The sequence below is a fragment of the Myodes glareolus genome, chromosome 1, assembly GCF_982192425.1.
Source record: "Myodes glareolus chromosome 1, mMyoGla1.1, whole genome shotgun sequence".
Classification (NCBI taxonomy): Eukaryota; Metazoa; Chordata; class Mammalia; order Rodentia; family Cricetidae; genus Myodes; species Myodes glareolus.
This window is the reverse complement of record NC_142026.1, coordinates 29,502,710-29,529,713: the sequence shown is the minus strand read 5'-3', so window position 1 is coordinate 29,529,713 and position 27,004 is coordinate 29,502,710. Positions and strand designations below refer to the sequence as shown.

At 48.3% G+C, this 27,004-nt stretch overlaps 1 protein-coding gene across 1 annotated transcript in view; it reads right to left on the bottom strand.

Annotated features, from left to right (window-relative positions):
* The window catches only part of Inpp5d (inositol polyphosphate-5-phosphatase D), a 112,184-nt gene extending 85,744 nt beyond the window's left edge, over window positions 1-26,440 (bottom strand). The window contains exons 1-2 of the mRNA XM_048428960.3: window positions 26,164-26,440; window positions 9,736-9,799 (exon numbers count right to left, since the gene is read on the bottom strand). Coding sequence (XP_048284917.3) covers window positions 9,736-9,799; window positions 26,164-26,306 — 207 coding nt within the window. The 5' untranslated portion in view covers window positions 26,307-26,440. The remainder of the gene's footprint in view (window positions 1-9,735; window positions 9,800-26,163) is intronic.
* Window positions 26,441-27,004: the final 564 nt, after the last annotated feature.

The window sequence follows — 27,004 nt, the reverse complement described above, 5'->3', positions numbered from 1 at the left end:
GGACAGGGCTATAGGACACAATGGCTCATCTCCTCTCCTTAGAGGTTTTCTGGGTGCTGAATCATTTAACCGATCTTTATTTATGTGTGTTTAAGTGTATGTGCACGCTTGTGGGGGAGTGTGTATGTGTGCATGGGTGTGTGTTTGTATATAGCATGTGTGAGCACATGTGTGGAGGCCAGAGGACAACCTTGGGTGTCACACATCCCAGGAAGTGTTCACCCTGCTTCGGAGTCAATGTTTCTCATTGGCGTGGCCTCGCTGATAACTAGGCTGACTGGCCGGTGAGTCCCAGGGATTCTCCTGTCTTCACTTCCTCAGGACAAGCTGACAAACGAACACCACGGAGCCTGCATTGAGCCAATATTTATGGAGTACCTAATAGCGCCTGCATTTAGCCAATGTTATTGAGTACCCAACGGGTATAGGTGGGTTTCTAGCACTTCAGCACAAGGCAGACAAGGTCTCAGCTCAGTCGGATACATCTTCTGTTCTCAGAATGGAGATAGATAAGATAGTTGAGTGGCTAGATCGGGCACACAACTGCCGTGTAAGGCAGAATAACGGCTTCCCCACCTGGTTCCACAGAGGTCCATGTCTCCACCTCAGGACCTGCGAATAAGCTGTCACATAGCAAGCATGAACTAAAGTTGCTCATGTCTGATCTGAGATAGGAAAGGACACCAATTAAGCAGAATAATCACAGGGCTATGCCACTGGCATTTTGAGACAGTCATGACAACCATTACTGGCTTGAAGGACAGAGGAGGGGGCTGCCAGTCAAGGATTCCAGGGAACCCCTAGGTAGATACAGAAAAAGACAAGAAAGGGAATTTTCTTTTCTCCCGAAGCCTTCAGAGGTGGCACGGTTCTGCTCATACCTTAATCTCGGCACAGACAGTGAGGGCCATTTTCGGACCTATGGTCTCCGAAAATACGGGATGATGAGTGTGTGTAACTGTACACTACTGAGTTGTATCACTAGTGGCAAGCAAATACAGCTAAGATAGAGCTAAGGGGTGCTAAGAAAATGGAACAGGAGAGAAGTGGGGAGGGACTACATGGGGATGTCTGAGGAGAAAGGCTCTGAGACGAGATGTTGGGGTGATCAGCCACAGGCGGACCTGGAGAGCCTTTTTGCTGCCTTGTTTCCCTAAATTTAAATCTAGAATAATATTCCTTTTTCCAGAATGAAGTGAAATAGTGTGTTCTGAGTGCCTGGCTCCTGCTGAGGCTCACTAAATGGACTCCATGGCAACAAGGGCTGATATGATGGACCCTGAGTGAAGTGAATGGACTCACTCTGACCCCTCCCACAGTGGGACTCCGGGTACCAGCCCTGACCCCATCCCTGCCTCTGTCTTCCTGGGTCTTCCAAGCAGAGTCAGTCTTTCCTAGACACAGGATCTAGGGTCCCCCCTACTCTGTCCATGCACACTCAGCTTTGGTTCCAGTTCCCCCGTGGACATTCCAACCGCCTTTCCCAGACTTCAAAGATTTCAAGTCTTCCATGTCTCATGGCTGTCTCTCTTTTCCGTGTCTGGTGTTCCCAGATCTGAGCAAACCTACGTGATTCCCAGGGTCGCCCTGTGCTGGTGTGGCAGCTAACCAGCCTCTGGACTTTCTGGTTTATCTACTCCATCATGTAAAACCAATCATTGTGGCAATGTGGTATACCGGGCTCTGTACTTTATGTGACCGTCTCTTTCAGTTCTTAAATCTTCACGGGAGAGCATTGCCACAGTGGCCCATTGCTTCTGAGAACGAGACAGGTTTAGGAGCCTGGGCGGCATCACCAAGGGAACCAGTACACAGCGTCGCCTAAAACCTGGCCAAGAGCCTTCTCTGAAAATGGGGCCGCAAGAGTCACTCCCTGGGCAGCACACAGCAGCCTCAAGCTGTGAGGCCACGGAGACCCAGGAGTGAGAACCCACAGAAAGGAAAGGAGAAAGAGCAGCTGGCATCAGGGTCAGGAAAGAAAGTGACTAGACAGTGAGGCCAGCTTGTCACAGTCAGTATCTCAATACTGAAATGCAGGCCTCCTGGGAGGTAGTTATGGTAAGAGTGAGTCACTGGAGAGAGAGGCCTTCCCAGGGTTAAAAAGAACTTGACCACAGGAAGAAAAGCATGGGTGATGATTTCAGAAAGGGTCGTGGAGGCTTAAGAACAATTGCAGGAGGGCAAAACAAGTCTTGCTGTCCAGTGGGGCCTGCAGCTGCTTCTGTCTTCTCAGGGGCCAGCACACGTGTTCCATTAGTGGCTACTGGATGCTCACTGTGGACTGGGAAGAGCTTTAGGAGCCCCCAAATAAGCAGAACAATGATAACAGGTTGAATAGTCACCTGGAAGGTAGAGGGTGAGAAGTCTGTCTTTTTACGTGCGTTTGAGCACTAGTGCACGTGCGTGTTCACATGCATGCATGTGTGGGGGAATATGTATGTGTGCAGGTATGCATATGCATGTGTGTGTATGCGTGTGAAGGACAGAGGCCAATGTTAGGTGTTTCCCTCAGTTATTCTCCATCTTTAAAAAAAATTTAAATTTAAATTTTGTGTGTATGAGTGTTTTGCCTGTATGTATGCCTGAGTACTACTTATGAGCTTGAAGCTTACAAATTTCAGAAGAGTTACAGTGGCTGTGAGCCATCATGTGAGTGCTGGGAATCAAACTCTGCTCTTCTAGAAGAGCAGCCAGTGCTCTTAGAGATTCAGTGCTGCTGAATCATCTGGCCCTTCTTATTTTTTGAGACAGGGTCTCACTGAACTAAGAGCTGACCAATTAGGCTAGACTAACTTGGCCAATGAGCTCCCAGGATCCACCCAATTCTGCCCCTCCCATTCCTCTGCTGGAATTACAGGCACCTATAACTGTGCCCTTCTTTGCCATGGACACACATCCTCATGTTTGCGTGGACAGCACTTTACTGAGTGAGCTACCTCCCCAGCCCAAGGTGGCTGTGTTCACGAGTGATCTAATATTGCTTTCCTGGGAGAAAAGTCTCATGTCTGCTCACTACAGCTCTGAGTGGCCCCGATCTCAAAGGGCAAGCTGAGATGAGAAACTAAATCATCCCACAGAGAGCCAGAAATTGAGATGTCTTCCCTGGGCACAGAGGTTGCTAAATGGTGATTGATTTTTGTACCTTTTCGGATTTAAGTTTACTGAGCACATAGACAAAACGTTAGGAATGTCTGGTGGGGGACAGAACCAATCCTGTCAACAGAGCGCTGACCGGGACGAAGGAGAGGGGGCGTATGAGAGGCTGCCAACCAAAGGAGGGGGGGTGCACGAGAGGCTGCCAACCGAAGGAGGGGGGTGTATGAGAGGCTGCCAGCCGAAGGAGGGGGTGTATGAGAGGCTGCCAACCGAAGAAGGGGGGTGTATGAGAGGCTGCCAACCGTGCGTGGTTTAGGGGCTTGTGGTGCAGTGAAACTCCATGCTCAATTTAAAATGTACACTTTCTGTTTTGAGATTCCCCTAGAGTGGACCTAACCTTGTATGTTAGGACCCTTTCATCTGTAGGCAACAAACTCCTTTAAGAACTTAAACCCAAAGGAACCCTCTCACCAACGGGAAACCAGGGCCTGGTTAGTTCCTAGGTTTGTTAGATTTTTTTCAGTGACTCTAATGACACCATTCGGGCTGGGGTTCATTTTGTGTTTCTGCTCTGCCATCTGCACGTTGACCTCACTCTCTGGTTTCCTTCTCTTATGGTCACCAGACAGCGGCAGTGACTCCAGTTATCATCTCCGAGTTGGTGGGGAGGGAGCCAGTTGTCCTTATGTCTGTTTCTAAGAAAGACTTTGATTAGACGCCCCCCAGAGAGCCCTTCCTGTCACATCTCATTGACTGCAATTGCATATTGTTCCCTGGTTTGAGCCCATCAACTGCAAGACATGGCTAGTGTCAGCTCTGTGCTATGTGGGACAAGAAAGGATGCTGTTTCCAGCAAAAACAAAGCAGACCCTAAGGTTCTGGGCCATGATGAAGTAGCAACAAGATAGCCAGGGGGCGTGCAGAGATGGGGGAGAAAAGGCTAGCCATTTCGAGGTAGAGGTGGCAGATAGGATGAATACGTTTGCCCAGTCACCTGGGAATGAATTAGATTTCCTACAGGCACACGGAGAAGGGAGTGGTGTTTTGTTTGCTCCTGAGAGTGAGGATGCTCCAGACAGCTAACAAATGAGGAAGAGACTTGACTTTCTCAGGAGAATCTGAGAAAATAAAACAGATGAGCTGGAAAAAGAAAAGGAGTAACAAGAAAAACCTTTGAGTCAAAGAAAGACCTGAGTTAGCAAAGCGACCAGGTTCAAAATGATCTAGACGTTAGCCACGGGGGGAAAATGACGTGGAGAGAGAAGACGGCAGGACCCAGCCCACCACTAGAACCGGCATGAACTTGGACTTGGGTTGGTGTCTGGGACTTAGTCACACTGCATTCTCAAAAGCTACAGAAGAACACCTCTGGGGAATGTCGAAAGGAAACTTGTTCCCAAGAATTTCCCTTTCAAATACGAACCCAGCTGCAAGATGTTTTGAGACGGTCAAAGGCTTAGAAAAGTAGAACTGTCTATGTTTACAGCAGACAGAAGAAAGTTAAAATGCAGGACCCCAGAATATAGCTGCCATGGCACAAAGGGGCCCCCGTGTCCTCACATGGCCGTGTTAGCCCCTGAACCTGTTCTGAGTCCCTCCTTGTGCAACGTCAGGAAGTGTGTGTTTGAGCCACATCCTTTGCCCAGAGGTTCAGACGGAATCTTTATTTCACTCGGTGACCACGCAGAACAATAACAGCTGCCACCGGCTTCCTGAACTTCATAACAACGACTCAACCGTTTGCCCTCCCAGACACTTGGGACGGGTCAGCTCTTAGAGCGTGGTTTTGTTCTTTCTCCAGATGCCACACTGTCCAGAGCAATGTGACAGACACCACCAAGGGACCAGGAACTTGACTCACACGTCTGACCTACACAGGCAGGCTCTGGCCTCTGGGGTTTCCTTCTGTCTGAAAGAGTAGCCTCGGCGTCTGTGGGAAAGATCATCTCAGAGTCCGAGCTCTTCAGAACATGGATCCGGAGCCTCGGTACCCCCGTCTCCACAGTCCTTATCCCTGGCATGCTGCCAGCTCCGCAGAGACAGGAAGTTCTCAGAGATATCCGTGTGATAGAGTCATGAGTGGGGCTATTTTTCTTCTTATTCATAGGAATACGTGTCAGGCAGCAAGTGAAGTCTAGAGGCCCCTATTCACTTCAGGTACCTGGTTGGGGTACCCTGTCTAAAGGCTGCTCAGAGCCCTGCAGCCTCCCTCAGCTACAATGTAGTTGTCTGTTAAGCCTCTCTGTCCTGCCTCAGACCCTCCCTTGCTTCCCAGGGAGCAGAGCTACTCCAAACGGCAGCACTGGGCAAACAGCTCATTCTGAAGTCAGAGGCCCAAGATGGGTGCCACTTCCCTGAGGGGAGAGTCACTTCCTTTGTAGTTTCAGGAAGGACCCAGGATTCATAAGAACGCCATCTCTGGGTGTGGGAACCTGGGACCAGATGGCTGAGCATCCTGCCTGTCTCTGGCCTCACACAGTACCGAGAGGATGTTAACATGAACCTTAGGTGCAGAAGATTCTCTGGGTCTGAGAGCCTGTCTTAAACGGCTTCACAGACCGCTGCCATTACTGCAGATCCTTGCTGACAGCACACAGATCAGAGCCTGGGGTAGACAGCCGCCATAGACACCTTCCCACACCCTGAGAGAACATTCCCACAGCCACCCTCTTTCACCACCAGCTCTGTTGATGCTTGTCCGGCACCCACCTCTTTTCCTTTGCAGAAACTGCTCCCATCTCATCCAAAGCCTTCCTCTTTGTAGATTTGTCCTTCCCTCATTATCCTCCCCTTTCTCTTTTACTATGCCCCCTCCTTGTGCCTTCTCTTGCTCTTTGTCCTTCTCCCTCTCCACCTGGTTCCCTCTCATTTTCTTCCGTGTTTCCGTCCCTTTCTCATCTTGCAGACTAAGTAAGCAGTCGTTGCTGCCTCCCTTCTTACCAAGATCTGGACATGGCTGCATCCCTACTAAGCAGTGCAGGGAGGAATGGCCTCCATGCAGACCACTCCCTCCCTCCATTCACAGAACTGTGACCACAGCAGGGAAAATGTGACATTCTACTTTCCTGTTTGGTTTCCTAGCAGTCGCTGAACAAAGCCAGGTGGCTGCAAAGTCCTGAACGCAAGGAACCTCTGGCCAAGAGCTACTCATGATTAAACAGCAGCCAAGCAGGTGAGGTGAGGAAGGGCCCATCTCAGAGGGCCCTCTGCCCTGCCTCTCCCATCCGTGAAACCGTCTTGGTGTTGCACTGTGCAGTGTCTCAGCCTAGCTCCCGCTTCTGCTGACATTGAACGGGTTCAGGTAGCAGGAATGAGTTATACAGAAACTGTGGCTAAGCTCAGGAAAGAATGTAGGTTTTCGTTTCAATGTGAAAAGGGGAACTAGAGCTAAAATAAGCTGTGACCAGTAGCAGGGCTTCCTGAAGGACAGCTCTGACTTGGCTTCACTGGGTGTGAGCTTTGATTTGCTTCTCGGTAGTTATATGCTATCGGCTATTTTAGTGTGCGTGCATGCGTGCGTGCGTGCGTGCGTGTGTGGGTGCATATATATGTGTGTGCATGTGTGTGTGTGTGTTTGAGGCAGGGTCTCATGTAGTCTGGGCTGATCTCAAACTCACTATGTAGCTGAGGATGACTTAGAACTTTTGATTGCCTTAGCTCTACCCCACCCCCCCCAAAGTGCTAAGATTACAGGTATGTGCTACTATGCCAGACATTATGCAGTACCAGGGAATCAAACTGTGGCAGGCTCTCTACCAATTGAGCAACATCCCCCGCCACTAGCATTTGGTTTTTGTTGTTGTTTTGTTTGTTTTGCTTCTGGTTTTTTTTTTTTTTTTTTTTTTTTTTTTTTTTTTTTTTTTTTTTAGAAAGGACATCCTTACAGACGAGGAATTCCCTAGACAATCTCGGTCCATGACTTCTTGACTCTTGGTTAGCTGGTATTGGTGATCAAAACAGTTTTAGGTCAAGTGCAAGATTGGAAACAATTATGTCCAGCGATGCCATATCTCTTCCTTGAAAACTGCCTGTCAACTGCCTTGCTGAGGTGGCCATAGCAGGCTATGCTCTTTCCCCATCTGTCAGTGGTGGGCAGGCACCTGCTTCTTAACCTCCAAGCAACACCGAGCTCAGTAGCCTGTGAGTGGTCAAGGCAGAGAAAGCTGTTGGTGTCTGAGCCAATCAGATTCCTGTTGGGGGTTGGGACATGAGAAGGGCATTGCTCTCAGCAGGGGAGGGGCAAACCCACAGAAGAACTGACTCACTGAGGTAGAACCCAGCCAGGGCCCCAGTGCCTCTGGGCCCAAACCCTGGGCTTTCCTAGTGTCCTTCTGGCCAACAAGGACAGTAGCCCCTTGTGTAAATCAGCCAGAGCGACCCCCTAAACCCACTGAAGCTCTCAATTAAGAACCACTGAAGGTCTGTGGTCATTTATGAGGTCACAGAAAGCCACCAAAGCAAGAGGGTGAAGACAACGTGGGCACAGACTCCAGACAGATGAAGTGACGGGTTTACAAGCTGTGGGCACAAACCCTCGACAAGAAGCCACAAAGTCATGTCTTTTCCAGTCACACTCAAAGTTTTCGTCACTTTGAAGGAATAGAAGAAACCACAAAGGGGGAGAAAGATCAAAGACACCGACCAACTTTTAACTTAAGAGAGTCGACTCCTAGCAGGAAGCCACCTGAGAAGGACCCCAGGCCACCAGGCAAAGTTCACACAGACCTAGGCTTGGATAAAAGAGCAGAGACCACAGAGGCCCACCACTTGCCTAAGCCATCTCCCCTGGGCCAGCCACGTCCTCAGAAAGCTATGGCGTCCACATCTGAGAAAATATTCGGATGGCGAACATCAAGCTGAAACCTTGAAGAGAGCGTTTGCTTAAGTGGATCCAAATCTGTCCTGGCGATTTCCACTAAACACTGGGCTGGTACAGATACTTTCTGACCCCTAGACCAGCCTGAGGCCTTCCAGCCGACCCCCTTCATGCACACGTGAGAGCCGGGTAGAAGCATAAACTGCCTGACCACCATGCCATGCCGCGGGGCAGTTACTCGAGCCCACAGTGGCCCATGCTGGCCTCTCACAGGAAGCTTGGTGTGAGCAAACCTGTCCCCTAAGGGCAGCTCTGCCACATCTGGACGGAGCCAGTCCCCTTCCAGCCTCGAACTCTTGGAAGCAAGCAGCTGATGGAAGTGATCGAAGTGATTTTTTTCTGAATTTCATCATTAGTCACCCTGCGAGACCTTCCTTTAGTCATGGCTGCTCTCTTCCACGTTTCCAAGGGCTTTTCCAGGCACTCACGGCCTTTGGTCAAGGCAGCTGCGAGTCTACCTCTCCTTCAAGTTTTGGAAGTCACCAATGTCCCCTCCTGTTTCTACTTTCTTTTCAGCTGAACCCTGAAAATTTTGTTCCTTGCCGCTCTGGTGACATGGGACCTAAATGCTCGCCTACTCTTACCGCACTGCTCAGCTGTGAGCCACATGTTGCTGTGGCTCTTCCTGTGGTCCCCGTGAACTTGGTGACACACAGGACCCCGAGACGGTCACCTCCCTTCTGCACACTCCTGTGTTCTCTTCACGAAGCTCGGCAAAAAACAACTTCCCCGCCTTCCACATCGCCCGGCTGCCACACACTGTGGTCAGACAAAGCCCTCACGTTTGCCCCACAGCTCCACCACGGTGGTCTTCTCAGACTGACTGGCACTCTTGATTTTTTTTTCCTTTTAAAGTTCACCTGTGGCTGGTGAGATGACTCAGCGGGTAAAGGCTCTTGCTGCCAAGGCTTAGGATTTGAGTTCAATCCCTAGAACCCGCATGGCAGAAAGAGAGAAGTAGCTTCTGAAAATTGTCCTCTGACCACTATGAGCATACCATATAGATAGATAGATGATAGATAGATAGATAGATAGATAGATAGATAGATAGATAGATGATAGATAGATGGATGGATGGATGGATAGATAGATGATAGATAGATGATAGATAGGTAGATAGATAGATAGATGATAGATAGATAGATAGATAGATAGATAGATAGATGATAGATAGATGGATGGATGGATGGATAGATAGATGATAGATAGATGATAGATAGGTAGATAGATAGATAGATGATAGATAGATAGATGATAGATAGACAGACAGACAGACATATAGATAGAGTACATATAGATAGAGTTTCTTTATGACTTTGTATATTTTGCCTTTGTATAGTGAATTCAGATGCCACAACTATCAGCATTGGGCAGAGGGGGCTATGGGAAGCTAAAGGAACCATCTCACCTCAACTTGTTCCCTTGCAAGTTTACCCGCCTCTGCTGCTTCCTGGGCCCCTTACACTTGCTCCTTGGTGGTACTCAAAGAAAACAGTGGATCGAGACACAGCCACTGGCTTGGCTCCCTTCACCATCATGTCCCTTTCTCAGCCACGACCACCAACAGTCCCTGGCATGCGTGACTATCATCTTACGACTCGTCATCTGTGAAGAGTCACTGTTATTTACGCAGCCCAAAACGTGTGCTTTGGGGACAAAGCTGAGCTCTGCCAGGTCCCCACACTGAGGCTCCCCGGGCCACCTGCACTTCCTTCTCTTTTTCACTTTCTCCCAGAGCAGGCACCAGCTGGTTCGGGACTTACCTGAACAGTGAATTTATCATCCTCGTTGGGCAGAATCCTGTAAGTGTAAACACAGTTCCGGAACCTGAAATAGATCAAAGACGACATTAGAAACCATGCAGGAAAGCAAAGTTTGCTCGGACCAAGAAGAACAAGGCTCTTGGACACAGCTTGGGGAGTCTGCACACAAAGTCTCCAAAGGTCAGCGCTGATGGTGTTCTGAGGCGGAGCTGAGCCAATGTCTCAGTCCTGCATACAGCACTGTTTCCCCACTGCCTCAGCACACCAAGAGTGGCCATGGATGTGCCGTTTATGTCGCTGCTAGTTAGCCATGGGGGTCTAATCTAAATGCGCCCGTCATCCAGAGGGGCTTCCTCAATTGCTTAGCTGCCATGTCGTCTAAGAGAATGGAGAAAGAGTGTTTGAAGAACTGAAACTCCCAGGGGCTCAGCAAGATGGTGTGGTAACCAGGTCTGGAGAACAGCTGCAGAGGGAACACACTGGCCAAGGTGTGGCTCCGCAGTACCTAACTTCTGCTGGGACCTCATTCTTCCTACTTGGCTCCTTCCCCGTGATCTCCTTGCTTTATGGCTTCCCTCTTCCTGAAGTGAGCTCTACCCCTTCAGACACTCAGATTTGCAGAGGGCTGGAAAGCTCTGGCTATTTTTGAGGAGGAGGTGCCCAGTACCTAAGATCTCCTTCTCTTCTTAGAAGCTCTATCTTCTTTGGCTCAAGGATACTAGGCACTTCTGACCTTCCTAGAATCTCTGAAAGCAAGGGCTTGTTTAAACTGAGGACCCTATGGTAAGGGGCCATTGGTGAGCAATCTCCAGCTTGCTGGTATCTGATAGTATGGTGGTCATGGGGTTCTGTTGGTGGCCAAGGCTGAAAGGCTGGAAGAAGTTTTGGGGAACACTATCACTACTGGCTCTTCCTTAGGTCTGCTAGAATGACCTCTCCCCCACCTCCTCTATTTGGGGTTCATGTAAACAGTGAAAACTAGGTATGCTTATTACCCCAAGGGGCCAAGCTCTGTCAACAACACAATGCTTCTGAGACTTAGGGAGGCTGGCGAGAAGTCTCAGTAGATAAGAGCACTTGCTACTCTTCCAGAGGACCTGGGTTCAATTCCCAGCACCCACATGGAGACCAGAAACTAACTGTAATTCAAATTCCAAGGGATCTAGCATTGTTTTCTGGCCTCCGCAGATACTGTATACACATGGTGTACACACACACACACACACACACACACACACGCAGGCAAAACACATAAAAATATACCTTAAAAAAAGTCACTTAACCCCTTTCATGTGCCAGACTCAGGACCATGATTTCACATGTGTTATTAGTTAACTCAGTTTAAAATTCTTATAGTGAGGGTTGGGTGTTTGGCTCAGTTGGTAGTGCTTGCCTAACACTTATGAAGCCCTGAGTTCAATTCCCATCATAAAGCAGGCATGATGACACACATCTCTAATGCCAGTACTCAGGAGGTGGAAACAAAAGGATCAGAAGTTCAAAGATCCTCAGCTGCACACGGAGTTGGAGGCCAGTCTGGATTACATGAGACTGTGTCTCCAAAAACAGAAACTAACAAACAAATATATCCAAAAAAGATTGTATAATGAAAAAAATGACACACACAGAAAGTTGTAAAATGAAAAATATGTTTCCTCCATCCTATGAGTTTCTTAGACTTATTCTTATTTATAAATAAGAATGTATGTATGTATATATATACATATATATATCTTTAAATGTATATAAAATTATACTGTTTACATTGTATTAAAGTTTGCTTTCTTTATAAAATATCGTGGAGGTCTTCCACATTGTGGTGGTTTGAGTGAGAATGTTCTCCATAGGCTCCTATGTTTGAATACTTGGTCCTGAGTAGGTGAAACGGTTTGGGAAGGATTAGGAGGTGTGGCCTTGTTGGAGTAGGTGTGTCATTGGGGGTGGACACTGAGGTTTCAAAAGGATCAGGATGTAAGTTCTCAGCTACCTGCCTGCTGCCATGTTCTCTGTCAGGATGATCATGATCATAGGCTCCAAACTTGTTGGCATCCTAGTAAACTCTTTCTTTTATAGGTTGCCTTGGACATGGTGTCTCTTCATAGCAACAGGGACGTAAACAAGACACATGAGCTGAGAGAGATGATTTGCTGACTGTCTCAGCATTCTACCACATAGATACCCCGTTATGTCCTTGACCAGGGCCTGGTGGTAGTGGTAATTTGAACATTTTGCCTTTATTAAATAATGCTGCAGTGAACAGCTCTGCTCCTACATCTGTGCACACATGGATGAACTCTTTGCTTTCATACAACGAAGAGGATAGCAATGCTACATCTGCTTGCTGCTGGGAAGACTAACCACATTCACATACTGAAAGCCTTATGAGCCGTACCTGGCTCACACTGGACACTCCGAGTGTCTGCCTCCACAGTACTGGGATTGAAGGCGTGTGCCACCTCCACCCGGCTTAGTTATCATATATAAAAAAACTAGACAGAGTCAGCTAGACAAAAAGACATAGGCATTTTACACACATGCACCCTTTTATGTAGCTTAGACCTGTTTCAAACTCGTGATAATCCTCCTGTCTCAGCCTCCCAAGTGCTGGGATTGCAGGTGTGAGCCACTATGTCTTGCTGGCAGTCTGTATTTTGGTAGAGACTACCATCTGCCATCCAGCAAGACTGTCATTTTTTTTTTCTTCCTCCTAACGGATATGAGAGTGTCTATTTCCTCACACCCTGCTGACTGGTTTATCAGATTTCTTAATCTTTGCAAATCTGAGAGGGGAAGAACAGCGACAGCTGGCCTTAATTTGCCTCTCCCTGTGAGAAAGGTTCAGCATGTTCTTGTTCTTGGCTCTTTCTGTTTCTTTTTCTTTGAATTCCTTTTTACGTCTTTGTCTCACTGTTTCTTTGTGTCATCTTGTGCTTATTTACAGAACTCTGATCTGTGTTGTTACCTTTTTCAATGATGTTTGCTGGTTATCTTTTGTAGCTGGGTAATTTTATGTTTTTAATGTCGTCAGTTTTATAAGCTTTTCTTTTATGGTGTGACATTCATATACACTCAAAGATAATCTGGGGCAATGCTTTGGGAGATTTCATGACTTTGTTGCTTCATTTCCCATGGAAAACTTCTCAGGAGAGCTCATCTGGCTGTAGCCCCAACTTTCTGTCCCTGTTCCCCAACCCCTAAACCTGTCTCCACAGCCCAAGTTGATACCACCACTATCTGACCTGATGCCATCTCAGGTCTCAGAGATCTCTTTGGAACACAGAGAATCCTCACGACACTCCCTTAGCCATTCCCCCACGGTTCCTAACCTCAACCCTGTGCAGAGCCAGGGGACTGTAGAGCCTGCTCTGCCCTGTTCAGGGCTTATCTCTCAGGAGCCCTGACATTTCCTCCTACAGATAACCAAAGGAGGGTGAAAATGGCTCTCTCTGGCTGAGGGCTGCTACTTATGAAAGAACCGCAAGGAGCCAGCAAAACACATGGGCTCACAGACCGAAAGAAAAGACAGAGAGACAAAGAGGGGCTACTCCAAACAGGAAAGCCCCCTTAGTTTAGTTAAGTGTGGGGGGAAAACCTTCCTAGCCTTTTCAAAGATGTTCTAGAAACTGAAACAAAGAAACAGTCTCACAGGTCTAAGGCAGAAATCAGAACTGAAACAACTCAGATGACCCTGCCTGAGAGCTGTCCTTATGCAGATATAATCATAGCCATCAGCCTTAATGAAAACACCAGTCCAAAATTAAATTTCAAAGAATTCTGGGGCTTCCACAGGGAGGCTAGCCCCCACCCCACCCCCGTTCATCGGCAGCTGCCCTTCTCCCTGGTCTTATGTGGAATATGTGCCTCCTACTTATGTGTGCACAGGCCAACTCATGTGCATGTGCATGACACATACGCCCACATGTGCATTCACAAAACACACACACATGCACATATAGATGCACCGCACACTTCTAACACACATACAAGATATTACAGCCATGATGTCGAGAGCAGGCTGTGTGTGACTCCGTAATAGAACACTTGCGTAACACGTAAACAGCCCTGGATTGGATCCTCGACTCCATGGGGGAAAACCAATATGTTGCATGCAACGATCCTGCAGGTAAATTCTGTTTGACAAGTGCATCTCCAGATACTGTGTTCATTGCTTGCTGGGGATGCCAGCTCTTGACCAGCTCTTTTCAGTTCTTCTCAGTGATTTGGTACCAATGTGGGGTTGCCAACACTAGTTCTCGGCTGTGTCGCTCTGCCTTGCCACTAGGCCCCATGGGATCCAGATCAGGACAAACCTTCCTTCTGCTACCATCTTCTGTCCTCAAGGGAAGGCAGTCTAAGAGCAGAATTGCCACTTAACTTGCTCCATTGGAGACAAGTGACAGAAGTCTGTCCTGCACTAATCCTGGAGGAGGAGCAAAAGTGGGAAGCTGCCTTTGCTGGGGTAGGAGGTGGGTGAAGAGTCGGGGGACAATCTTGGAATGAATAGCATGAGAAATTGTGCTTCACCACGAGAGGAGAGGGCAATCACATGCGAGTAGGAAACTGGTCAAGTCTGACGATACCTGGCCAACAACATTAGCAATGCCTAGAATCACCTTCCACACCGTGAGTCCCACAGAGAGGCAGAGAAATCGAACTTGAAAACCAGACACCAGGGCTTGTCTCACTCCACAATCTGCTCCTGGGATTGCTTATAAATCCCACTCTGACTCTTGCTAAGCGCCACTTCTAATTTCTAGAAAATACTCCTTGCGTTTTCTCTTTTCAAGGTTAGATATGGCACACTTCTGGGCAAGATGGCATAGAAGACAGACAAAATGGGAAGTCTGCATTCAGGAAGCCATGTGAAGTTGGACACGGTCCTGCACACCTATAATTTGAGCATTTGGGAAGCTGAGACAGGAGGATAGAGAATTCAAAGCCAACATGGGCTACATAGTGACCCTGTCCCCATGCCCCAGTCAAAGGAGGAGTCAAGTCATTTTGGCTAACACAGAATCAAGAGAATGGACATAGCCCCAGAAAGCAAGAGTGTTTAACACCTACTACCCAAACCTAAAGAACTCCAGAGTCACAGGGCTAAGGTGGCTCACATGGGTCCCTCCTGAAGAGAGAAAAGAGGAGGAGGGTCAAGTGGCCAGCAAATGAGAAGCTGAGAAAAGGCAGGCACAGCACTGTCCTCAGTCATAGGAACCCAAGAAATCACTCTTGACCTAAAGTTTTAGGAAGCAAAGGCATGGAAGCAAGGCCCCTAGAAGACAGCCTTCCATCTGTCTGCTGAGAGTTTACCCCTTGGCCCAGTACCACCCAGGTCTTATTGGTTTGGGAGGGAGTTCTTATCTCCTTCCTTCTTACTTTTTTGTTTATTTGCTTGATAAGATAATTTCAGCAGAAATGAACTTTTGATTCTAAAAGAAGTTGTACACACACACACACACACACACACACACACACACTCACAGAGTTGTTAGGAAAAGAATTACTGGAGCTGTGAACTATACCACCACTCAAAAGAGTCCTCCACCCTAGAAGGACATAAAGGCGTAATCTCTGTCTTAAACAAACCCATTGTTTCAAAACAGCATGGTGAGGCCCAGGGAGGTAAATCTGCATCCCAAGAACCCACACATCCTAGTTCCACCCCGACCAAAGGCAAATAAAGGTCTTAGTTGTCAGGGTATAAGAGATTCTCCTTGAGGAAGACACTTTCTTTTTCCATCCGGCTCCACTATATGACTTTAGAAATACTGGCCAATGTCATGAGCCATGGGATTTGAGTAAGCGGTGTAAGCGTTTGGAAGGAAAAGACTATAATCCTGATTTGTAGATGGTATAAAGACCTGTTCAGAAGAGTTAGGGCTGGGGAGGAGGCTTGGTGGGTAAGAATGCTTGCTGGGCAAGCACGCAGACCGGAGTTCGGATCCCCAGAACCCATGTGAAAGAGCGGGGTGTAGCGCCTGTGTGACAGAGCATGCCTTGAGTCCCAGAGCGTGGGAGGTAGGCACATCTCTGTGAATTCTAAACCAGCCAGGGTTACATACAGAGACTCTGTCTCAAAATTAAATTAAAAGAAAAAAAAATCCGGTGTGATCACACCCACATCTATTAACTCCAGGGCTGGGAGAGGATGGGCGGCAGAGACAGGAGGCTTGCTGGGTCTGGTCAGTCAGCCAAGCTCTATGTTCAGTGACACACTGTCTCAAGGGAACGCTGCAGAGAATGAGAGATCAGGATATCCGATGTCCTCCTCTGGCCTCCACTCACACGCACATGTGTCTTAGGTAGGGTTTCTATTGCTGTGATAAAACACTACGGCTGAAAAATCAAGCTGGGGATGAAAGGGTTTATTTGGCTTAAACTTCCACAGTGATGATCATCACCCAATGAAGCCAGGACAGGACTCAAGCAGGGAAGAAATCTGGAGGCAGGAGCTAAGGAAGTGGCCGTGGAGCGGTGCTGATTACTGGCTTGCTTCCCCTGGCTTGCTCACCCTGACTTCTTAGGAAACGCAGGACCACTATCCCAGGAGCAGCAGCAGCTTCCACCATGGGCTGGGTCTTCCCTCACTGATCATGAATTGAGAAAATGCCTGATTTCATGGAGGCATTTCTCAACTGACGCTCCTTTCTCTCTGACGACTCTAGCCTGGGTCAAGTTGACACACACAAACCAGCCAGTGCAGCAGGCCAACACAAACATGTGCACACACATCTGTGCACACGCATGGTATCACACACACCACAGATGCTAACATTCCTTTAAAAAGCAAAGATAAAAGAAGCAGATGAAAGATTAATGAGGAATTGTCAAAGAAAGTGACAGAGTAAAAGATGAAAACATAAAATTCTATGCAGGCAATTTGTTATGGTGGACTAGTAACAATGGGGAGAATGTAACATTTACAATAGTAATAAAAATACAAAGCCATCAGCAGAAACCCTAACAAGAAATATTCTGGGTCTGTATGAAAAAATATTACACCATCAAAAAGATAACATAATAAGACTGAATGTCACTAAAATGTCAAGCTCACAGATTACCTTATAATTCTTGCCATCCCAGTGCAAGTTACAATACAAAATTTTGTCCAACTTGAAAAATGTTATTATCTGGTTTACGTGGAAAAGCACTTGAATATAAGATAATATAAGAAAATCCCAAAACATTTTGCAAAATGATGTCATTGTCTTTGTAAGAAGAATGGTGTAGGGGGACATACTTGGACAGATAAACAACCAAGAAGGACCTTAGTAAGACAAGAGGGGGAAGGATACATCATTTAATAAGAGCTCGGGGAAAGATGGCTACTTGAGAAAAATAAGCACAAATTTCCATCATTTGTCATCCATTAAATTAAGTCCAACAAGATTTAAGTTTTCAATGTGAACAATAAAAAAATAAGGGAACAACAGCCTAGGCCACTGCTATATTTGCTTGTATAGTCAGGATGCTAAACATACAGTACACATTATTCAGTGAGCACATGCAATAATTCTACCACATAGATCCTCTTATGCTTAGTTTTCAGATGAGAAGGCTAGGACCCAGGGTAATTAGAAAAACGAATGGAGGTTCCTTTGATGTGGGAAGTCCTTCTGTATACATGTTGATTTTATTGGTTAATAAATAAAGAAGCTGCTTTGACCAGTGGCTTAGCAGAGTAGAGGTAGGAGGAAAAACTAAACTGATTGCTGGGAGAAAGAAGTGAGAAGCCATGTAGCCGCCAGAGGGGAAAGATACAAGTTGTTAGCTGGAACCTTGCTGGTAGGCCACAAAATTTGCGGTAAAATGTAAAGTAATGGAAATGGGTTAATTCTAGATGTAAGAGCTATCTAGCAATACACTCTCAAGCTATTAGCCAAACAGTATTGCAAGTAATATAGTTTCTGAGTGATTATTCTGTGGTCTTGGCAGCTGGGAACGAACAAGCGGCCTCCCCCAACATTCCTTCTGTAACCTGAGATGATTAGCTACAAAGACCCAGTTCTAACCCTCAGAGGTGGATTTCTGCATGCAGAAGGAGTCTCTGTGTTGGAAATCCAAGGAAGCAGTCAAAAAGGAAAATAAAAAAAGAGAGAAAGTGATAGATTTTTTGCAAACATTTATGATCCTTCTCTGTCAAAGAACACAAAGCTTAGAGGCAAACCATCATGAAAATGTACTTGCAAAAAGCATGACACAATGACTCGCATAGGCAGATAGTGAGGCTTGCAGCAGCCCTGATGCTGGGGACTGAACCCAGGACCTCATGAATACTAGGCAAGCATTTAACTACTGGGCTACATCCCCAGTGCCCCCTTCCACTTTCTATTGAGACAGGGCCTCGTTATATAGTCCATGGTGGCCTGGAATGCATAACCATCCTTCCTACCAAGCTGCATATACTTTTAATTGAATAAAAGAGGCTAAGAGAATAGAGAGGACCATCTGCAAAGGAGGATGGCCAGCAAGCCTCTCAAACCAGATCAACCATCAAAAGTAAATCAAAATGAGCAAGGATGACTTTGTGCCTTAGACTCTAATTTTCTTAAAAATAACCATACGTCGAATAGGATATTGGAAGGAGGTGGGTGTTCTCTCATACAGCTTGCCAGAAACATAAATTAAGTCAAACTCTCTGTTAAGCATTTTGCCGTTTTGTATCCACAGCCTTTGAAGGCTCCAGCACCGTGATCTAATAGTCCCCTGGGGATTCGCAACCAGTAACATGTGTAACAATTCTGCTGGATGAGTGCCGATAATGCAAATGTCAGATAATCAAAGAATCATTCCATAAAGCATGAAACATCCTGGAAGAGAAGTCTGTGCTTCCAGCAAGAGTGATGTTTAGGAAGAAATTCTAGCTAGGCAGGAAAACCTCAGGTTGCTAACTAGGTTGCTGGAAACCTCAGACCACAAATTAAAGGTGGTGCTCTGTGTGTGTGTGTGTGTGTGTGTGTGTGTGTGTGTGTGTTACAATAGAGCTTGCATATATACGGAGAGAGAATGAGAAGGCACAAACAAATCAACAAGGCTTATTCTAGTCTCTCAGTGACTGGGTGACGGTTATACTTGTTTTATACTTTTTACTTTATGCTTAACTTTTTGTGGCTGTTGAGACAGGGTTTCACTATGACAGCCTGGAAGGCTGACCTGCCTGGAACTCATGGCAATCTTCCTGCCTCCGCGTTTTGAGTGTTTACATGCGTGTTCCTCCACACAGAGTTAATACTGCTTCGGGTACTTGAAAGAAGACTTTATCTCCAGCTCTGTCCACTCCTGCGCTGCCCACTCCAGCTGCAGGGCCAGGTGAGCGCTCCCTTTCTGCAGAGGTTCCTTTGGCCAGCCCTGCATGGTATTATTTCAATTGCAAACTAAACCCAAACTGATGGGTTCTGAAGCCTGTTAACAGCATGTCCACTCCCGTGTATGTGTTTAGGGGCACATGTGTACATACATAAATGTAGGAGTAGAGGCCAGGGGACAATCTTGAGTGTCCTCCTCCCTCAGATGCATCTTTTTTTTTTTTTTTTTTTTTTTGGAGGCAAGGTCTCTCAATGGCCTGAGGCTCATTGATTCAGTTCGGTTGGCTGGTCAGTGAGTCCCAGGGATCCTCTCGACTCTGCCTCCCTAGCACTGGGATTATAAGCATGTATCATCCCGCTTGGCTTTTTGGTGTTAGTTGTGGTGATGAAAGTCAGGTTCTTGCTCTTGCAAGACAAGCACATTGCCAACTGAGCCATCTCCCTAGCCCAGTAAGATGATTTTTTAAGTAACGGAGACAAAAAGAACATGCGCATTATGTTGAGGCAACTTTACAAGATGGGCAAATTTGTAGGGTTTGTTAAAATAAAGAAAAAAGAAATCTGACCCCACATGTTTCTTACACTCCTTCTCCCCACCTCTTCCACCTTTCTCCCAGAGGGCAAGAGTCCACCACAGCTACCAGTGTGGGGCTCCCTCTCATAGAATATTCCGAGTTCTGTCTAGCTTTTCCACAACTGTAGGACGTCAACCCTTTGGCACCTCCTTACTAAGATGGAGCTAGAATTAGAAGGTTACAGGGCCTCTCTTCTAGACTTCACCTTCATTCTCTGATCCCCTAGATGTTTTTTTCTGTGTTCGTGCCCAGGCCCCTCCCTCTCTCAGGCTCCCAGGCGGTCAACCCGGGTGGCGCAGCAGCCACCAGACACTCTTGCGTCAGTGAAGTCCTCTTCCTGCCTCAATCGCGTCGAGCGCTTCCTCTGTGGAGGCCCCACATGACAGCTCGTGTCTCCCAGAGGCCTCCAGGAAGTCCCGGAAGTGACAGTGTCACAGCTCTCCCGTCATGGAACTTTCTTCACAGATGGGTCCCCTGCTTCTCTGCTTCTGAGACCTCACTGGTTGCTCTCAGCTCATAAAACCAATGGCCAGATGTATTTTTACATATGCAAAGCACATGGTGCGTGTACTCTGGCCTGTCTAGGGCTAGGCTTAGGGATATCCATCTTATTCCCTGTCTTCCTATCTCACCCTCTCAATGATGTAGCCACTCGAATGTGCAAAGGCTGTATAGACAGTTCTCCAAATAAGGCATTCAGACCACCCATTAGCAGTAGCAACACGAGGGATACAACTCAAAATCACAGTGAGATGCTGCCTCACAGCCACCAAGCTGGGGAGAACAGAAAAGTCAGGCACATTTAGGAAGTAGAAGCAGTAAGATGAGGAGCTCAATTTTGACTGTAATAGGGAATACGAAGCAGGCCTAGGCTACATGAGACCACGGCTCACAAAAATGCAAACGAGCAAGGGGATGGGGAGAGAGGTGCTAGAAAAGTGTCTCCCTTGAAAGCATAATAATCCTAGTTGGGCGCCCAGAATGTACATTAAAAACCAACCAATTAACCACAGCAACAAACTGCGTTTAGTGGCTCTCTCCCTGGCCAGCCTAGTCTACATGACAAGTTCTGGGACATTGAGAACCTCTGTCGAAAAAAAAAAAAAATTAAAAAGGTGGGACTGGTGGCTGGTGAGATGGGTCAGGGGGTAAGGGCGTTTGCCACCAAGCCTGACTATTTGAGTTCTGTCACTGGGACCCACATGGTAGAAGGAGAGGATCAACTCCTGAGACTATCCTCTGGCACACACACACACACACACACACACACACACACACACTCCCACACACACCCCAGATAACAAACCAGTGAAAAAACGACCCCCACACATGGCTGGCGAGAGGGTGCCACGGCTGAGCACAAGAGTTCAGCAGTTCCTCAAAACGCTAAATATCAAATCACCACAGGACCCAGCCCCGCCTCTCAGGGCCGTACCCAAGACTACTGCAAGCAGAATCCACACAAAGGCTAGTTCCCATTCACAACTCTTCTCAGAAGCATTGCTCATAACAATCAAAAAGTAAAACACAGTGCAAAAGTCATTCAACAGGTGCCCATGGTGTGTCCATACAATGGACTAATACACTCATAAACTGACCAAAAGATGGATACCTGCTGCAGTTCAGATGAACTTGAATTATGCCAAGTGAACAAATCCATAGTTCCCCAAACTGGAAATTCACTTGTCAGGTATGTCTTTAGGGACAGAAAGTGGATTGGCTGTTTCCAGAGGTCAGGGGAAAAAAGCATCGGCAAGCAGCTGCTCGTGGGTATGGTGGAGGGTCTTTTGGGGACAATGAGAATGCTCTGATATTAGACAGCGGTGTTGGCTGCACAACGATGTGGCTGTACTAAGGAGCACTGAACCACAAACCAGCCTGCGGACGGGTGACTCTACAGTGTGTGCACTAACCTCAGAAGAAGCACTGTAAGCCAGTGAACTGGCCTGGCCGGCCTCACTTTGGAGCTGGGTTCTAGGGGATCCTGCTAATATAACAAAGCGACTCTAAGCAGATCCTAAGCAAGTCTTGCTACTCAGGACTATGTGGCCTGGCATGAGCCGGAGAGCAACAGCAGAGTTCTTGTTCCATCTGTGAGGCAGGGAGGCAGGAGCCTCTTGTCCCAGAGAGATGGGGTTGTTGCTAAAGAGTGTTAATGTCCTTTTACTGTAGTATTTGGCAGAGTTGCTTCTACCTGCCGGTTCAAAAGTTCAATCTCTTTTCTTTTTTTTTTTTCAATCTCTTTTCATATAGAATATATACACTAAAAAAAAAACTTAGTCTGTAAAAACAGCCTTACCCCGATTCAGCCTCTTCAGATACTCTTGCACTGTGCAACAGTAGCTCTGTGTGTAAATGCCATGCACTGAGGATACACAAGTATGACGTGTACAGGATAATGCCTCGTGCCAATCAGATGTCCATTTGTTACTGTGTTTGTTAACAACCCTTTATCTTAGTGTTATAAACTCCACTGAAAACTGATTAAAGTCTCATTCTTGTCAAAAAAAAAAAAAAGAGTGCTAATGTCCTTGCACAGGTGAGCGTAACTTAGGCGGCAGGCAGAGCTGCAAAGTGCACCTAAGCCAGTGCCTACCCTGTACCTGGGAAGACAGATCCATGGGCATAAACATAATCCTTCCATGTCACTTCATGTAAATGATATAATTAAATAGGCCTTGCTGGGCTCAGCCCTCCCTCCTGGTCTTAGACACAGGAGTAATCTTCAAGAGCACCCACCACCTTCAGACAGAGGCTTTTCCTCATGTCAAGAGGACGTCGGGAGCCCGCAGACCTCCAGCTCTGGCTTCTGCCGATGCTGGCATTTCCTCATTTGCCTTCAGGGCCAGATATGGAAAACAACTCCACATTGCGTTTGCACAAAAGGCCTTAGCAAGCTGTGGAAACCTCACAGAAACTTTAAACGGAGATTGGAGGAAGGGAGAACACCGCGCACCCTCTCACAGCACAGTCCATGCCCTGACCCCTCTGCTGGGCATTTCCACCCTTAAAAGCCCTTCTCTGCATTCTTCTCTTTCCACCAAAACCAAGGTCCTCACCCAACTCTCAAGAGTCCCGAAAACCGGGACTGTTTTATCACCTCTGGCAGGCTTGGGGCCCACTCTCCCTCCAGGGGCTGGCTAGTCACTGCTTTCCTTCAAATGACTAGAATGTCATCCCTGAGGGCATTTTCGATGGTAAATGTCCCATGCTTTTTTCCCTCTTTCTTTCTATACTGCCAGGACTAACAAGCCCAGAACGACCTGGTATTCAATCTTCACTCCATGCATCAGGCTGGTTGCACTATGGAAGGCTGCTTGCTTCCTTGATTCCTTGAGTGAATCCCTCACTCATATGGCTGGATTAAAGGCAGCCACATTCTCCCGGCAAGAGAGGAAGCCAGATGGCTCCAGAGTGGAACGGGGGAATGGCATTCACGCGGATGGTAGCTAACTTGATCTAGTTGAATTTGGGTACTGTCTAGGCCAGTCCAGCTCTTTCAGGAAGAGCAGCTGCACCCAAATTCTTCCTACGTAGCAGAAGCAAAAAAGAAGCTACCTGGCTGACCCACAGACCCTGAATTTGCTGACCTACCCTCCAAAGCAGTATCTTCTCTGCAGCACACAGTACCAGGCTCTGTGCTGTCCCTACTCACGAACCTCATAGCCTCTTGAATGGTTTCCATCCACCTGGCCTATATCCCACCCAGGGTCCACAGGCTCCTGGGAGCCTAGCTGAAGCCCCATGGAGGAACTGGGTAGAAATGAGAGGCGATGACACGGGCCCCACTTAGAAGAGCTCACACTCGCTTTCAAGGAAGGCAGAATAGAACTCTAATCATACCAGCAAGCTCCCCCCAAGACAGTGCTCTGGGCCCCTAGTGTAACTCCAGGCTCCCCTAACCCAAGGCTCTCTGAGTGACTGAGAAGAGACGAAAACCTTCTTGCTTGGTGGTAGAGGACAGGGCCGCTCTTTTTCAAGACAATGAGAGTCAGGGTGTGTGTGGGGGGGATGCGTGTCCTACGTCACACAGGTGGTACTGAATGCACCCTTGTCTTTAAGCATTTACCCTGACTGTGTCTAGTCAACTCTCCTAGCCCGAAGGCCCTCCTGACAAGACTGTGCTCTCCCCAGAGTGCCAGACACACCTAAGTCACAGACATGGGGCCCCTGCTGCTGTCCTTTCAGTCACAAGAAGGGACGTGGATGAAGCTCCAGCTTCAGGGTCACTAAGGTTCTGACCCACAGCTGCATGACCCAGAGGCCACACAGACTGGCTGGTGTCCAGGAAGACAGCTCATATGCCAAATCTATTACTTCTGAGACCAAAGAAGGTTCTCCTGCTCTGTACCCCACCTCCACCCTGTACCCCACCTCCACCCTGTACCCCACCTCCACCCTGTACCCCATCACCTCTTTGCAGCCCATATCTTCCCTTTACCCTGCTGTTGTCCTGAGGCTGTTGCCTTGATCTCCTCTAGCAGGAGCTGGGATTCTGGCCAGGGCAGAAGGTGGGGGCTGGGGAAAGGTGGGGGTGGGGGATGAGGTGGGGGACCGGTAGCGAGGTGGGTGGACGGATGAGGTGGGCGGCCGGTGATGAGGTGGACAGACTCATTCACAGGGAAGTAAGGTGTGAAGTTTGTTTTTCAGGAAGCTAAGTCTCTTAGCATTAAAAGGGCTGACTCTAACAAGTTTGCAAATTGGGGGCTGGGGGAGGCATGAAAGGATACTCTATTCCATACTGCGGTTGTAGCAGTCTTCCAATTAGTTCGAAATCTCCAAATCACCTTGCCTTTGCATGAGCCTAAGGCAGCTGAGGTAGGGGAGAAAGGGAAGAAAAAAAAAAGGCCAGGGACTGTCTGCCTAAAGAACCTGCAAGACCCTGTGGGCTCAGCTCAGCCTGTTTCTCCTTTGACTTCAGCCTTCTGGATGCTTAGAGTAAGAGAACACAGGTCTGTAATCCAAGCACACTGCAGTCTCTCAGCCCATAGCCAACTCCCAACAGAATTGCCATTGGCCCAAATCCCACTGGGGCAGAAAAGAACTGTAGCTGGGCCAGTGGAGTCAGGCTGAGCCCGTGAGATGGTAAAAAGTGGTAAAAAGTACCTTCCTTCCCTCTTTAGGGCCCCTCGCTGGTAGATCCCCAAGGGATGGGGCTTTGGGACTGGTTCTGGCCACCTGCAGCGCTTCTCCTGAGACACACGGGTGGGCGGGCGTACAGGAAGCTGGCTGCTACCTCCAGCACCACAAGAAGGTCAGCCAGCCGTGAGCCTGAGCTGGTTTCTAGTGACCCCCGCCTCTAGCTCTGTGAACACCCTCGCTCCCCTTGCTTCCACCCGAGTCCACTGGCGCGCCCAGCTTGCTGGTGGTAGAGAGAGGTGGGCAGCACGAGCTAGTGGTCTCCGGGAGCAAACGACCTTAGCCGTGGCTGTTATCAGTCCCTAACCTATCCAATCCTCACGCTTGCCATCTCCAGGTCTAGGTGTTCAGAGGACCTCACCCCTGGTTGTCTTGAAGATGAAACCAGTCTATAACTGCCTAGCACAGCAGGTCCCAACATGAGTCAGGCTCAGAACTGTCTGTGCTCAGTCACCCACTTCCCTCCTGCATGAAGATATGAGGGCCTTGGCTGCTCTTGAAAGCTCTCTCTGTCAGCCCAGGGACACTCTGTCAGATGCTACCTGAGCTGTTGAAGTGGACACACCCTTCCTGACTGTGTTCCCTGCCCTGCTCCAACCTGAAGCCGGGACATGATTAGACCACAGGGCTGTAGGGGTAAGGGCCTTCCTCAAACACTAGACAGATGTCGTGTTAAAAAGGAACCTTCGGCAAGTGGCTGTTTTCTCTGTTGTTAGGATAACCAACACACTCAGCAACATCTCCACGCTGGGCTGTAGGGGGAACCAGTTGGGGCAGAGACCCAGCTGGGTGGGGATGCAGCCGGGTGCATGGAGGGAATGGAGACCTGTTTCAAGAGCAGCTCCGTGGCTTCCTCTGTCTAAGCTTACCACCTGAAATAAAACTTCTGGGTGAGGAGTCCCTTCTGGAGTAAATGCACCCCAGCGTCAGCTCCCCAGATAGAACTAGCTCCAAGACCGTGCCTGGGTGGAGGAAGGGATCCCTCCTGCCACTGCTGCTCTTTGCTGGGTCCCCGACTGACACTTAAGTCGACCAAGATGCTTTTCAACACGCCTTCCACCAGAGAGGCCCAAGTTTCTTCCTGGATCAAAATGAGGACCCGGTCTGCTGCCTCCGGAGCCCAGGGAGACCCCTGGCACTACAGGTCGGGAAGGGCTGCACTGTGGACCAGGCCCAGAGTAACTCGGAGGGCCCTAGCACCGCATAGTCTGTGAGGACACAGGTTCCCAGAACTCCAAAGCCTAGATTCAAAGTGGGCCTCAGAAGCTGCCCCACTCTGCCCTCCCCATAGGGAGCCGGTCATGCTCTACCTGTGACATGAAACTAACTCAAGCCATTACAGGGGTTCCCCTTTTGATCCACCCCTCAGGGGTCCCTGGATCTGACGGTTGGGAAGAGACGAGGGTACTCACAACACACATAGCGCGTAGGCCTTGGGGATGGACTCGCTGGCACGCACAAGGAAACTGCCGTCCTTGCCGGCCCTGGAAAGCAGCTCCTCTGCTTTGGAGCGGGTGATGTTGCCATGGTTCCACCCAGGGACCATAGCAGGCATGGGTCTCCTGGGCCGGGTCAGCAGCCACTCCCAGGACGGACACACCGGCAGAGCACTTAAGGGTCCTCCGCTGAGACCCGCCGCCTGTTGTCTCTCAGAAGTTGCCTCTGCTGCTACTACCAGCTTAACTGACTGACTTCCTGTTTCAGGCGCTCAGCGAGGGAGAGGAAACTGAGCTGCAGAGAACTTCCTCATTATAGAAACCAAGTTGAGGGGGGGCATCATCTACCTTCCCTCCCAGCCCAGTCGCTGGCTGCCTGCCCCACCCTCTTACTCGCTGGTTCTCAATATCTCCTGAATGGGACTCAACTTCCAGAAACTTCCATTATCAGCCAGAGTTCTGCATGAGGGTGGGCACGAGAAGGGCTCTTATTTGGCATCAGGTTTCTTGACTGGCTTCTGATTTGTGGCCTAATATTTGTGGAGGGGCCAAAAGAATGACCATTGTCAAATCTGTGAGGTATTCCTAAGGACAGTCCTAATACTTTTCCTTTTCACAGCGCCCAACCTACTTGTGATGGTTAGCTTTGATTGCCTTGACACAACCTAGGATTACCTGGGAAAGGGGGAACCTCGGTGAGGGAATGTTTACATGGGGTCGGCCTGTGGGTGTGTGTGTGGCGGGTTGTCTTAATCAAGTTCATTGATGTCAGAAGACCCAGCCTACTGTGGGCAGCTCTAATCCCTAGTCAGCGAAT